Source organism: Ahaetulla prasina, chromosome 4, assembly GCF_028640845.1.
Source record: "Ahaetulla prasina isolate Xishuangbanna chromosome 4, ASM2864084v1, whole genome shotgun sequence".
NCBI classification, from domain to species: domain Eukaryota; kingdom Metazoa; phylum Chordata; class Lepidosauria; order Squamata; family Colubridae; genus Ahaetulla; species Ahaetulla prasina.
The window spans coordinates 108,835,695-108,851,555 of record NC_080542.1 but is presented as its reverse complement, the minus strand read 5'-3'; the positions used below and the strand labels follow the sequence as shown (position 1 = coordinate 108,851,555).

Here is a 15,861-nt window from a genome sequence, read left to right as displayed (position 1 = left end):
TTATTAAATCAGATTTTTTTATTTAAATCAAATTTATTTTAATAAAATGCTTTTAGAGTAAAAATGTATCTAAAATTAGTTTTCTATTTAAGATACACTAATAATTTAGTTTATTCAGCATGAAATGGAGCTTAGTTATGTAGCATAAGGCTGTATATTCTGCAATATCGGAACTGTTGGTGAGCCAACAGCAGGTAAATGGAGGAGCTGCTGCGGGACAGAGGTGACAGTTGCTCTTTAAAAATTATGATTTAAATCGAGTTGATTTAAATCAAATCCACCCTGACACTGATCATGTTCTTCTTTTATTCATTTTATTCTGAACCCATCAAATGCCTCTCTCCTTCTTGCTTAGCTGCCCCCCACAAGCCCAGCTTTTGGTGTCTTCCTTACAACAGTGTAACTGAATAATGATTCCTCATACAGAAGAGAAGGGATTTTGCTAAATAATTTGGGATAAATATTTAGAATGTTCTGATGTACCGTGGTGGGTTACTACCGATTTGTTCCAGATCGGGTGAACTGGTAGCAGCGGCAGCGGGAGGCTCCACCCACTCACTCGGACACTTCTGCACATGCGCCGAAGTTTCGCGGGTGAGCACACGCACACGAGCAAACGGGTAGCAAACTAAATTGAAACCCACTACTGTGATGTACTATGTAAAAATGCAACAGATTAAGTAAAAATCAATATGGCTAATATTAATTGCAATAACTATTTCCATTATGCCTGTTTATGTTAACTATTTCTGACATCCATAACATACTTTTGATTCTTTGTCTAATAAAGTAAAGAAATTCATAAAATTAAGGCATTTCTTTCTTAGTTATCTTATTAATATATTCAGGTTCAATATTCAGTATTCCATTTGTTTAACCATTTAAATTATAGAAAATTAAACAATCTTTACTTATTAAATTTTTAGATGGAATCTGATAAGGCAAAAAAACATTTTGTTATATAAATGTGACTTAAACCCTTAAAAAAATTTTTAATATATTTTACTGAAGTTAATTGTATTTTCAGATGGTTAACATTCAAAGGTTACAAGGCAAGCACAAGAGTTTTAACTTCCAATCGTATTTTTCTCTGGTTCCCATTCCTAATGATTTGCTAATGATGATTAAGATCCATTCATTTTTAAAAGCAATGTGTGCCCATTTTGTACTGGGACTCTTATTCATTCAAGAAAAACAAAGTAATAGTTGCCGTTACTTGTACATAACACTTGTACCTTGTGTATTTTTTTTAATTTTAGTCAATAATTTTTAGTTATGCATATTAATGGAAAACATAAAGTTGATAAAGACTAAACTGCATATTGCTAGTAGTGCAACATTACACATCATTTATAAAACTTACCCCATGCTCTTTGGCAGCCATAACGACTTTAAAAAGAATATCCTCCTCTACAAATGGTCTGACAGCATCATGGATTACTATTATTTCTGGTTTCTGGAGTGTAGCACAGAATGTATTGCCTTTTACAAATACTTTCAATCCATTGAAAATAGATCTGTGACGGGTTAGTCCTCCTTCCACTACTGTTGTCCGCTCATGGCCATATTTTCTAACAATAGATTTCATTATTTCAATATTCTCTGAAGAGACCACCACAACAACATCAGTAATCCAGTTGATTCTGTAAGACATTGAAGAAAAAAATATGTCTAAAACTTCTTGGAACTTAATGTTTAAATTTTATTCTATTTGGAAATAAATATATAGTATAAATAGCTTCCAAAATTTTGGCTATATATTTAGATGACATAGGATATTTTTCACCATAATACTGTATAAAGACATAGCACAAATGTTTACTGTATAATTTATAATATATATTCAGTGAGTGTGAAATTGCAGCCTTAATAATAAGACTATGACTAGAATAGAAAAACCTCTTGTAGTCACGACTAACTTAAATTTTACTAATTTTGATGGAAACATAATCTCCGTTTCCCAATCACAATTTATTTTATGACTTCAGATTCATCTTGAGTGTTTTCCATGAGGTTGTTAGCTGAGGAAGTTGCAAGGTAAAGATAAAGTTTAAATTTAAAACTTAATGTTGATTAAGGTGTTGGATTAGGAATCTAGGGACTCAGGTTCCCTTCCAATCTGGGCCTAACTAGTTAACTAGGTAACTTTAGACAATCTAATTCTTATTTACCTTAGTTACTGAACTGAGCTCCTAAATAAGAATCAGAGTATAAATCTAATAGAAAATACTGAAAGAAACATACATGTTTATTGAATTTCATTAGTGATTATAAAAAGTACCTGCTGAATTTTATTAGTTGATATAATTATAATATATCAGTGATTATATAATATAATTATATATAATATTAATATGGGAAACCTGAGTTGACAATTACACAGGAAATATTTCCTAATGCAATATTTTTTAATATTTGTTTTACATCTTAGATCTAGAGCACATATTGTCATATTAAAAAACTGCTCAGGATTTATATATTCAAATTAATACAAAAGGATTTTTTAAAATGTGAAGCTAAATATTCTACTAGCATAAAATACGCATTAAAACTTAACATTTTATAGAATAGAATAGAATAGAATAGAATAGAACAGAATAGAATAGAATAGAATTTATTGGCCAAGTGTGGTTGGACACACAAGGAATTTGTCGGTGCATATGTTCTCAGTGTACATAAAAGAAAAGATACCTTCATCAAGGTACAACATTTAACATTTACAACACAAATGATGGTCATAGGGTATAATTTAACACTTAATGATAAGCAACAAAAGTTACAGTCATACAGTCATAAGTGGAAAGAGATTGGTGATGGGAATAATGAGAAGATTAATAGTAATGCAGATTTAGTAAATAGTCTGACAGTGTTGAGGGAATTATTTGTTTAGCAAAGTGATAGCCTTCGGGGGAAAACGGTTCTTGTGTCTAGTTGTTCTGATGTGCAGTGCTCTATAGTGTTGTTTTGAGGGTAGGAGTTGAAACAGTTTATGTCTAGGATGTGAAGGATCTGTAAATATTTTCACAGCTCTCTTCTTGATTTGTGCAGTGTACAGGCAACTATACATATTTTCAGATCACAATTAAAGCAAAGGAAGAACTGTGCTTTTTCTTTAATTGTTAAAACTTGTTTTATGAACAATTTGAAAAGGAGATTCAAAGATAGTATACTCTATTCTTTCACAAACTCTGTATCTGTGATGTGGTATGTATGTTTCCCTACTAATACAAGTACTGCATTGCATAAACTGTGTTGTTCTTGTCAATTCAATTGACATGGTCAGTAGAAAAGCTGAAACCATTATTTTGTTTCTGTGTGTGGAACTAAGAATGTTGAAACTAACTTAAGGCTAAAGCTGACAAACATCATATCCAACTTCACAAACTGATGCTATTTAAACAGAATACTTTATTGCGACCAAATATGATTAGATAGGGTGTTGGCAATCTGCAACTCGGGAGCCGCATGCAGCTCTTTGGGCCCTCTGTTGCGGATCCACTTCCCATCACTGGTTGGCCCTGCCCCTCTTATTTATTTTTTGGTTATTTTTGGAAATACGGGCAAAGGACCAGCCCACAGACATGGCTTAATTAGCCAAGCTGGGTTACTTGTTTGGAAGTCTCACTGACATTGTTTTTTTGTTTTTGTAAAGCTTTTGCTGCTTATCTACTTCCTTTATGGATCCAGCTGGTGACAGGCCTCCCTCACACATAAGGCATCTTAACAACTCACAAATTTGTTTACCAAGAGCATCTAAGAGAGCAGGGGGATGTAGGTCATTAAGAAAGGCTACTCACTTAACAGCTAGCCCCATTTGCTACTGTAGTATGCAGACTCTATTATGGCTATTTCATCTATCAGATGTAACTTTTTACAGCTACAAAGCTAATAACATTGTTTGAACCAGCAGCATTTTCAACTTCTGAGACACCAGAGATACTAAAACCATTAGTTAAATCTTTTAAACCTAAAAGATCTACTGTTTATTTTTATAATTTTACCAATCAATTAATTTAAAATTCGAAAGTTAACAGATGAACTAAAGAATTAGAGGTTCTTATATTGCCTAGACCAGTGGTGGGTTGCTACCAGTTCGCCCCAGATTGAGTGAACCGGTAGCAGCGGCGGCGGGAGGCTCCACCCACCTGCCCAGACGCTTCTGCACATGCACACAATCTTCTGCATGCACGTGCACCCACGAGCGAACATGTAACAACGGGGTTTGAAACCTGCCCCTAGCCTAGACAGTGGGAAAATATTTTAACTTCTAAAGTAATAGTGTCAATAGATCAAACTACGAATGAAAAATGCTTAGAAATTTCCATTTACATGCCTATTTTTTCCCATATAGTCAGTTCTACTGACAAAGAATAATAAAACAAAACTGAATATGAATATGAACTGCTTTCATAAAGCAGTTATGCAAACTAGGAGAATTTAAAACCTGAATTGATAACATGGTAGTTGAGAGCAAAAATGACTGTCCATGCCTTACTGGGTATGAAGTTTTGTCTTACCCAACTTCATTGTTGTTGTTTTTTAATCTGTTAATTTAAAAAAGTAATTGCAAAAGTTAACATCCTACAAAGCAAAGAATTGATCTTAATAGCCATAGCCCTTAGACTTATATACACTACATAGTGCTTTGCAGCCCTTTCTAAGGAATTTAGAGAGTCAGCATATTGCCCTCAACAATCTGAGTTCTCAGTTTACTGACTCAGAACATAATCTATATTTCTAACACAAACTCTGTGCTTCATATAGTTCTGATAGGTTTAGAAAATAAGACAGTGGGTAACTCGCTTTGCTTCCTCATTGGTTTAGTAGGGCACTGAAATCATTTTGAGCATGCTGGAAAACATATTCTTATAATTCCAGAAGAGTTTATTAACTTAAAATCTGCAGATCTTGATCTAAATTAAATTAAATTGACCAAGATTTAGTTCAATGAGTGCAGTGCTGGATGCAGTACTAACATAATGACTCACACTAATGCACTGCAGAAAAATAAATTATTTGTCCAAAGCCAATATTATTTCATGCTTGTTCTTTCAATTATATGCTTGGAACAAATACAAACCCATTTTGTTTCCCACAATTCCATCACACAAAATATATAAAAGATTTTAGGAATTTGTTTTCAGAACCAGGCTATTTTGTTCAATATGCACAAGAAACTTCATTTAGAAGTTCTTCCATTTTTCTTCACCAGGCGTGGTCCATTAAATATGAAGTTCCAAACTTATCCTGGAACTTATCTTTTTTTTTTTAACTTCAAAGTATCTATTAGTAAGGATTTTAAAACCCGGATGGTTTTACAGAAAACTTAAAAATACAACTATGACAAATCCTCAAAACAAAAATACATAACAAACCTGAAGCCTCAATTAAAGAACTGCAGGGAACAGATGATAAAATGCCACAACATTTTTACTGAAGTCTGCAGTTGAGTGTATCATGTACATATCAAAAAGGTATAACAAAAAGGTTGAGGAAATGTCGGATCCTATGTTTTAATGTCTTTTTTCATCCCCTGCAGGCATAGAAAGGGACTGAAAACAAAACTCCTAACAATATATAATAAAATACAATTTTAATACTATAACTCTATACTCAGAAACAAAAGTGAGGGAAATACAATCAATATAAAACTATGTATAATTTTGAACTGAATAATTACAATATTTCCAGCTTCATAAAAATCCTGCCAAAAATGAATTGGCAGTCCTTTTGAAGAGATCAGGCTCCAAATATAACTTTCACAAGAGAAGAGCTAAATGGGAAAAGGCTCTTATGGAGAGAGATTAATTAAAAGGAAAACTATAAACAAGCAAAATACACAAATAGCAACAGGATAAAAATAAAATAAATAAAATAAATAAATAAAGTAGAACCAGCAAAAATGAGAAAAAAATCAGTTCACCAATCCATCTTCGTTGTTATATCATAACTAAGACTATGCTAACCTAAAAACTCATTCAAAAGTAATTTGATACCAGACTTCACTAAACCTTAGACCTCAAAGAAGTCAAATCCTAACTCTACCTTCCCCTGAACGGTTAAACAATTAATTCAAAAATTCCCCAACATACCGAAATGGTAGCTGGGCAGACCCGACCCTACATTAATTATATTTATACATGAATGGTGGGGAGGGAGAAAAGAGGAGAGAGTAGGAGGTAGGAAAGAGGAGAAGAGGGGTAGAAGAGGGAGAAGGAAGGTATAGGGTGGAGGGAGGAGAGGATGTAGATAAGAGAAGGGGAGGAAGGTCTGCAAAGTAGAAGAAGGTAGAAGAGGGAAGAGAGTTAAAAGGAGGGGGTGGTGACTGGGCAAACCCGACTAATTGTATATGACTGTACATTGGATGAGTTGTTGGATATGAATGTAAAAATAAAACTTTTTTATAAAAAAAAATTGAAAAAAAAATCCCCAACATACTTTTATCATAAAAGATCAATTAAAACTAATGATTATGCCAAACTAAATCCCTACTAATAGAGATTTTTTAATGTAAAAGTTAATCCAGTAGACAATCCCCAAATTATAACATGAATATAACACTTGTTGTTGTTAGTTGCGAAGTCGTGTCCGACCCATTGCAATCCCATGGACAACGTTTCTCCAGGCCTTCCTGTCCCCTACCATCCTCTGGACTCCATTTAAGCTCACACCTACTGCTTCAGTGACTCCATCCAGCCATCTCATTCTCTGTTATCCCTTTCTTCTTTTGCCTTCAATCTTTCCCAGTATTAGTTCTTCTCCAGTGAGTCTTTCCTTCTCATTAGGTAGCCAAACTTTTTGAGTTTCAGGATCTGGCCTTTTGATCTTCAGGATCTGGCCTTCTAAAGAGCAGTCAGGGTTGATCTCCTCTAGGACTGACTGATCGGTCTGCAGTCCAAGGGACTCGCAGGGGTCTTCTCCAGCACCATAGTTGAAAGGCCTCAATTCTTTGGCGCTCAGCCTTTCTTATGGTCCAACTTTCACAGCCAAATATAACACTACCACTAACCATAATACAATCTTGGACCTCAAGAAAACCTACCTAAGCTTAATTTTTTACATTAATGTCAAATGTTTTACAGTAAAGGTAACCTTAGTGTTCTTACTTTAAAATTTACCATGGCAAGTAACTCAAGTAATTTCTACCGATATAATACAAGTGTAGGTCCACTGCTACTGAAAACTTACCCCCAAAGACTATCATTGCATTAAATGTAAGCCCAGACTTTATGGGAGCCCATCATAATCCAAACTGCATTCTAATGCCAATACAATTTTTGTACCTTAAAATGTAAGCAGATCACCCTCACATAAAATAAAGGCCAACACTATATGGATATCTAAAAACTCATTCTACATTGAAACAAATGTAACCAGAACTCAGGGAAATCTAGCTCTAATTATAGTGTACCAATAAAAATAATTACCTTGGCAGTTATCCAACACAACAAATTAAACAATTTATTCTAAAATTATTCCAATGTTGCAAGATTCATTTTTCTCACCATGTACATGTATACATCCAAACTAGATTCTGTTGTTTCTCCATGTCATATATGCAGGTATATGCATAATTTTGTATTTATTATTATTTATTTTGCCATGATGTGTAGTGTATATTGGAGGTGGTGACCCTTTGACACCTGTATGCAACTAAATTTTATTTTAAGGTATGCCAATTAGTGTACTTTCAAAGTAACAAAGTCATTCTAAGATCAAACTACACAGCTGAAGTAACCTTACCATTAAACATATGTCAAGAGATGTATACCCGTAGATTTTAAAATGCTACCTGTTGTCGTTTTGTAGGTATGTGTATGTGAATTGCTATCTCTGCTTTATTGATACAAATTTGAATGCATGCAGGTGATCTTTAAAAGAACATTCAGGGTCCAGAATACAGCAGTGCATATGGTGAAGGTCATCTATCAATTCATGGGGATTGCTGGGTTGTTCTGAGAACTGAAGTCCAGACATCAAGTTATCAAGGTTGAGAAACACTGATGTGGTTAATGCACCAAGTCAGAAACCAAAGACACAAAGTCTAAGAACCACATTCTTAGACACAAAGGGAACTGAATGATTTTAGGCTATTCACTCTGACAGTCTTGGGAAGTAAGCAGTATCGACTAGAAAGCACACATGGGGGGTAGGTGGGGGGAGAGAGAGAGAGAGAGAGAAAGAGAAAGAGAAAGAGAATGAATATGAATACATCCAAATCGTTCAATGAACCTTATTACTCAGAAAGCACACAGTCTCGCTTTAGGTACATCATGGGAAGTTCAGAGCTGCACTCAACCTTTTCCTTAGCCAGAAGCTTCCCATGCTTCAGGACCAAACTGCTCTTAGGGCTATCGTGAGTTTTGGAGATGAGCTATGCATATCGCTCCCCTTTGCGCGCATGCGTAGAACGGAACAGCTCTCGGAAGAAACCTGGCCCGTCACGCATCTTTTCCTCTCATAAGCACATGGGAACGAGATGCTGAATGATACAGGTGTGTTTGGGACGGAAGGATGCAGCAACTGTACAGCTTTACCTTTCTATCGCCCGCACGGTATAGCTAATAAGCGGCCTTCCCAGCATGGGACAAAACTGCTTGGGGGTGCTGCCACCCAGCCTTTCCCCGCTTCCTCCGGCAGGTAGAACCGCTGCTACAGTTACTGGCGGAGATCGCCGGCAGGGTCCGGTCTCACCTGCCTCTTCTATGTCACCGGTTTTTCCGACTCCAGCCCCCGGCGGCTCCATTACGTGCTTGCCCCTCAAAAACGACTTGCAGCAGGCTACTCAATTGCTTTGCCTTGGATTTGAAATCCAGCTTTTCTGTGAGTCGCAAGAGTTCTCCGTTTTAATCACTCCACATTCTCATGGGACAATTGATTTTAGTCTCCATTTTTAAATCGTTTCTTTAAAGCTTTGCTGGCCCTTTAAAGGACCTTTCGGAAGTGGAAGGGAAGCCGAAGAAAGGGCGGAAGAGAAAGGGGGGGGAAGCTGTTTTACCTACTGCGCACGCGTTGCTTTTCCTAGTCGGATGGAAAACCATTGATTGGAGAAGCAAAAGCTTCCCGTCTCGCTGCTTGATTCAGACTGTGCCCGCTTTTTATCTGGTTGGATTGGTGTACCTTTTAAATGTTTTTATTCATGCATATATGGTGTGTTGATGAGAAAAAGGCTTTTAGAAGCCCAACAAGTTCAGAGAGATTCCCATTCTCGCCTTTTGTCACAGAATCTTATCTTAAATATTAACTGCCATGCAGTATTCTCTGCCATGCAGTATACATTAAACTATGTTTTCTACATATATAGACTATGGGGTAGGTGAAAGTAATCTATGCGTATGTTTAGTATTTATTCTTCTGAGAATACTTGATATCCTCTTGAAAGCTTAAGAATGCTCACACCGACTTTAGAATATAGTGATTTTTATGCTTTTTATTTTTCTTAATTAAAAAGTTTTGAAAAATTAAAAATGGGCAATGCAGATTCTGATGGGCATGAAAAGTATCTGCTGGTAGATTGGTGCCCATGATATCATGTTGCCTGTAACTGAACTTAGTATTTCCTCAGAACTTGGGGGACAATTTTTTGAGCACAAGTAATACTTCTAAAGCACTCCACATGCCCACTTCCAAGCTTTACAGTTTTTTTCCTCTGGAAAGATAATAGTTATAAGCTGGCACACTTATATATACATCTTTATATTGTTTATGAGCAGCTGTTTAGATTTTAGAAATTGTGGTAGAATTTTTATGTTTTATTCACTGTTTCCATTTGTTATATTAGCACAGTTTTGCTGTTGTGGCCAAGATAATTTCCTATAGATGTCATGGCTCCTATTCAATAGACTTCTTTCTTCTATATTGAAAAACAAGAAAGTTTTACAAAATTAGTGTAAATCAATGGAGTGAATCCTAAAATAAGTGTAACTTGTGGTGTATTCAACCACAGATTTAGTATTCTTTTAAAAAAAGAGGTGGCAGGAATGAAAACAACTTTGGGGTTACCAGACTAAAAACCAGGAGACAGAGAATTCTAGTCCCACCTTAGGCATGAAAGCTGGTTGGATGACTTTGGGCCAGTCACTTTCTGTCAACCCATAACATCAGTCTGTTGGTAAATTCTTGTCACAACTAATGGATCAGAATTTGGACCTTACACCTGCAGGAAAAATGCTGGGAAGAAAAAAAATGGTGAAGGAAGAATTGAAAAAGACAGAGAAAATGATAATGAAAAGATAAAAAGTGGCATTTTTAAAAAAAACTACTTCAGTGACAACCATGAGCAAGCCTAGCTATTAATCTAAATTAAAACATCTTATTTACTTATTAAATTTCTATACCACTCATCTTGCCTAAGTGATTCTCAGGAAATCAGAGACTGATTTGGTAAATTAGTATCAAATATACCTATATTTGTTAATGTTACTTATCTAAACTGTATCATAGCAATAGCCAATGTTTGGACTCTGCTTGAGGAAAAAAATGCTAGGAAGAAAGAAAAGGGGGGGGGGAGAAGAAATGAAAGAAAAAGAGAATTTAAAAAGTACTTCATTGACAATGAGGAAGTTAAGTATTCACACATAATGTAAACCAAGCTGCAATGTCATTTAATAATATTTTTTCATTTGCTAGAATAAATTATGTTCAACAAATGAAGTAGACATATATTATACCTGGCTTCTTCCACATATGTCTCTTTCAACATTTAAATATTTTCAAAATATTTACAAGAAATGATGTAGTTACATTCACTAAGGCTGAAGTAGTTTTTTTAACATGCCTCTTTTTCTTCATTATCTTTTTCTCTCTCTCTTTCAATTCTTCATCTTTTAATTTTTCAAAATAAAATGCTGGTCCAAATTAAAGGTCCAAATGCTGATCCATTAGTTGTGACAAGAATTTACCACAGTGAATGGATATTTATATAGCTCCAGCATATTTACCACCACATAACTATTTGGAGTTTTTTTTTTTTAAAAATGATCTGAAATAGGCATTCATTATACCTTATATCATGCACATTACCATCATTGGTAGAGTGTACATTTTTTTTCATATCAAACTTTCTCCAGACAGAGCAAAGAAGTATGGAAAAAGGGGTTTGTAAATTGCAGAAGTATTTGTACTGTCATCTTTGTTTGTATTGGGGGTAATCCGGGGTGAAATCTAAAAATTTTCCCTACCGGTTCTGTGGGCATGGCTTAATTGGTGGGCATGGCTTGGTCAGATGACTGCGTGGGCGTGGCCAATAACAATAAATAAGAAAAACAATAAAGTATACAAAACAATAAGAGGTACCAAAAACCAACTTTTACACTTTTCACACCCACAACACAACACAACTGACTCACACACAATGTAAAAGCAGCTGCACTTCACCCAAAATGCCCCCTGCAACAAGCAGGAACCACACAGCCACAAAAAGCTCAAAAACCAACTTTCACACTTTACACGCACACACAATACAACACAACACAACTGACTCATACACACACAAAATGCCACATACAGCTTTGTGAGATTTTGTGCGTTTGTGTAGTTAGAATGAAACATTACAGAAACATACCAAATCTCAGAAAGCTGCACAAATATTTTATTATTTTATTTAATTTATATTTTTAGATAAAAGCAGTTGAATTTAAAACTTCCTTTTAAATTTAGACGTAGCAATTTAAAGTTAATTGCTGTTTAAAAAAAATACAATTCTTTTTTAAAAAAACCAATTAACTATTTTTTTAAAGCTCCCCCCCTCCCAGTTACTTACCCAAGGGACAAGGCAGGCAGATTAAATTGCTCACTAATAAAATGGATTGCAGGCAGGCAGATTCAGTTGCTAGCTGATGCAATTGATTGCAGCAGCCAAAGCAAAGCAAGGCAGGAGCGAGCCCAAAAGCAGCAGCAAGTAGGCAAGTGGGGACTGTGCAATTGGGTGGGCATGGGTGGAGTGGGTGGGCAGGGATTTTTGCTACCGGTTCTCCGAATTACCCGCCCCCATCGCTACAGGATTGCACAATCCGGTCCGAACCAGGAGCATTTCACCCCTGGGGTAATATTTTTATTCATAATAATGAGTTTTCTATGTGTTTTCCAACAATCTCCATTGCAGTTAGTAGATATTTTGTGTGACAAAATATTGTTGACGTGTTATGATCAACAAGAGACTCAAAGGCCCAAAATGAACATAATATCTTTAGAAGAAAAATAGTTTTAGCTATAAGTTTTTAGCATTCAATTAAGCTTTCTTAATTTTGGGACATTCAGATGACTATGCTTTAAGTTGTCAACTTTATGTGTTTTTCTGTCACTTTAATATATTTGTTACCAGAAAACATTTCTATTAAAAGAAAAAAAACAGTAACTTCATCAGGGACATCAAGGCAGTTGCTGAAATCAAAGCTCCCCTGTAGTATAATGAAACTCCCATCCCAGCATGCCTTTCTCTAAAAGAAAGGCTTTAGTGCACTGTTATAGAATAGAATAGAATAGAATAGAATAGAATAGAATAGAATAGAATAGAATAGAATTTTTATTGGCCAAGTGTGATTGGACACACAAGGAATTTGTCTTGGTGCATATGCATATGCAGTGTACATAAAAGAAAAGATACGTTCATCAAGTACAACATTTACAACACAATTGATGGTCAATATATCAATATAATCGTAAGGATTGCCAGCAACAAAGTTATAGTCATACAGTCATAAGTGGAAAGAGATTGGTGATGGGAACTATGAGAAGATTAATAGTAGTGCAGATTTAGTAAATAGTTTGACAGTGTTGAGGGAATTATTTGTTTAGCAGAGTGATGGCCTTCGGGAAAAAAATGTTCTTGTGTCTAGTTGTTCTGTTGTGCAGTGCTCTATGGCGTCGTTTTGAGGGTAGGAGTTGAAACAGTTTATGTCCTGGATGTGAGAGATCTGTAAATATTTTCACGGCCCTCTTCTTGATTCGTGCAGTATACAGGTCCTCAATGGAAGGCAGGTTGGTAGCAATTATTTTTTCTGCAGTTCTAATTATTCTCTGAAGTCTGTGTCTTTCTTGTTGGGTTGCAGAACTGAACCAGACAATTATAGAGGTGCAAATGACAGACTCAATAATTCCTCTGTAGAACTGAATCAGCAGGTCCTTGGGCAGTTTGAGCTTACTGAGTTGGTGCAGAAAGAACATTCTTTGTTGTCCTTTTTTGATGATGTTTTTGATGTTAGCTGTCCATTTTAGATCTTGCGATATGATAGAACCTAGAAATTTAAAGGTTTCTGCTGTTGATACTGTGTTGTCTAGTATTGTGAGAGGTGGAAGTATGGAAGGGTTTCTCCTAAAGTCTACCACCATTTCTACGGTTTTGAGTGTGTTCAGTTCCAGATTGTTTTGGTTGCACCCCAAGGCTAATCGTTTGACGTCTATATGCGGATTCGTCATTGTCTCGAATGAGACCGATCACTGTTGTGTCATCTGCGAACTTCAGTAGCTTAACAGATGGATTATAGTTGCCATCTTGATTTTTGCTCATCCCTATCCCATGCAGACATCTCTAGTTTTGTGGAAGTATCAGAACATAAATAGTTGCTGCACAAATATAAACTATAATCTCCAATTAAATATTAGTACAAGCAACGATAGAGGAGAACAAGAGCTGTTTTACACATTATTACAATGAATAATAATGGAGCTTTCTGATAACATATTTTAATACAATGAGTTACTGCAAATGATTCACATGATTGTAGGCATACACAAATGCTAAAGCTAAACTTTAATCCTTAAAGCTTGATCCTGTTCTAAAATCTGAACTTTACATAGGTCTTAATTGCACCAAATACTAGTGATGTGGAAACAGTGCTTTTTGAAGTAAAAATTTGAAGTAGCATCTGCAAGTGTCTCAGGATGCACCACACATAACACAGGATTCAGCTTATGACCTTTGACAGATATGTGAATAATTTGTGAAACAATTTATTTGTACTTCTTATATCTAGGATCAGTAAGAACTTACAACTCAGTGTGATGAATTCAGATTTATAGAACAAAATGTGCATGCATTCAATATGCATAGGTATCCCCAATTGCATTGTATATTTCACAATGATATCTTCCAAATTCTGGATATCCTTTCCTTTTCATTTTAGAAACTGGAAAGTGAGAAGCATAACAGCATTTTAATAACAATGCAAACCATAGCACCTTGTGTTTCATCTATTTTTATTTTAAAAACATGTTAATAGCAAATTGAAAGCAGGATTGAAGAGGGCACATTTATAAAATGCTGTTTGTACGTGGCATTATGTACTCAAGGTAATTCTTTAGTTATGGAAAATATAATTTTGCATTTATATACGTTAAATAGGAAATACATTTGAATTTATGAAGGAAGAAGAGATGGGCAATGCATTCCTATTGCACTTTTTTTCTCAAAGTTAAAACCCACTGTGTTTCATGGAGTTTACTATACTGAGAGTTGGGTGGCAAATAAATTTGAATGAATGAATGAATGAATGAATGACTCCCTGGTAAGTCTGCATAGAAGCGTGGCTGCTTTCTGATGTAATGAGTATGGTTGGGCTACAAAGCAAAGTAGAAATATGAAATTATTTGAAAAATTGGCTGTCTTTCAGGAAAACACTCAGGCAGGTTTAGTTGCACGAATAATGCCAAAGCAAAAAGAAGAAACCCTGGGACAGAATGTCTGCCTGGCTCATAAATCTGCAGACAAATTTAAGTTTTAACCTGAAGCTACATTTATAAGTATGTCAGTAAAATTAAAATCAAAGCTTTCTTGCCTGGCCTGCAGGAAAGGAAATGCATCATGAAAAGAGAATGTTTTTCAGCACTCACCAATTTTTCTGAGTTCTTTAAACCCTCCAAGTTAGCACATTAGCCACAAAAATTCCAGAGTGGAATGTGTTGAACTCACACATGATTGATATGGCACTCTTTAAGGAAGGATTCAAAGATCAAGTTTAGAGAGATGATAGTTAATTATGAAGCAGAAACGTTTTAGGTATTTCCAAGGACATTATTTAAAAAGTCAGCATTCTACTACCTGTATTGAACTTGGTTTGACATTTCAAGATTGCTAGATCATTGAAAACGAAGGAATTTTAGATGTTGCGATTTTTGTCAATAGGATTATTATTATTTTAAGGAGACAAAGCAGAATAGAAGAAAACAAAACTATTCTTTGTTTACAAAATACATGAAGATCATGTTTTAAATGAAGAATACTTTCATGCCTTCCTAATATATCTTTTCAAATCACTGTATATTTGTATTTCATGGTGCTATCAAATTAACTTCTATACCACAGGAGAATGCATTATTTTTTTTCAATATTTAGCAGAGGAAATTTTTTATCAACAAAAAACAATTTACTAACAGTTTACTAATAATTACTAATTACATTGTTCTTGCAGCTTTAGTTCCTAATTTCAGTACTGGATTTTTAACAAGATTCCTGTCCTTAAATGTAACTAATAATTTTCAAGGTACACTTTCTATTCTAAAACCGCACAGCAGCTTAATCATGACTCTTTGTCTATTGCTGCAGACAGATCTTTAACATCGTGAAACCACCCACCATTCAAATACTCCAGATATTTTATTCAGCAAATGAAAAGTGTATCAGATGAAAACTATTATTTTACAGTAAGTAATATAGTTGATACGTCAAGATGTCTTTTTAAATGCTCATTATACTTTAATGACATAGCTGAGGTTCAGAAGGTAAAGTCACTCATTCTTGACATAAATAATTCTGGTACTATGCCAAGATCAGAGGTCAAGCACAAGATTAAATCAAGAAGATTTAAGATTTAAGAGCACAATAGTGCCTACCGTTCCTGTCCTATTGTTCTCTTCATTATAGCA

At 35.1% G+C, this 15,861-nt stretch overlaps 1 protein-coding gene across 3 annotated transcripts in view; it reads right to left on the bottom strand.

Moving 5' to 3' along the window:
• The window catches only part of CRPPA (CDP-L-ribitol pyrophosphorylase A), a 71,623-nt gene extending 62,661 nt beyond the window's left edge, over positions 1 to 8,962 (bottom strand). For 2 of the 3 annotated variants that reach the window (XM_058180508.1, XM_058180511.1), the window contains exons 1-2: positions 8,538 to 8,962; positions 1,364 to 1,643 (exon numbers count right to left, since the gene is read on the bottom strand). In XM_058180508.1, the coding sequence (XP_058036491.1) occupies positions 1,364 to 1,643; positions 8,538 to 8,746 (489 nt within the window). In that variant the 5' untranslated portion in view covers positions 8,747 to 8,962. The remainder of the gene's footprint in view (positions 1 to 1,363; positions 1,644 to 8,537) is intronic. The other variant, XM_058180512.1, reaches the window with a different exon arrangement.
• Between the last annotated feature and the right edge of the window lie 6,899 nt (positions 8,963 to 15,861).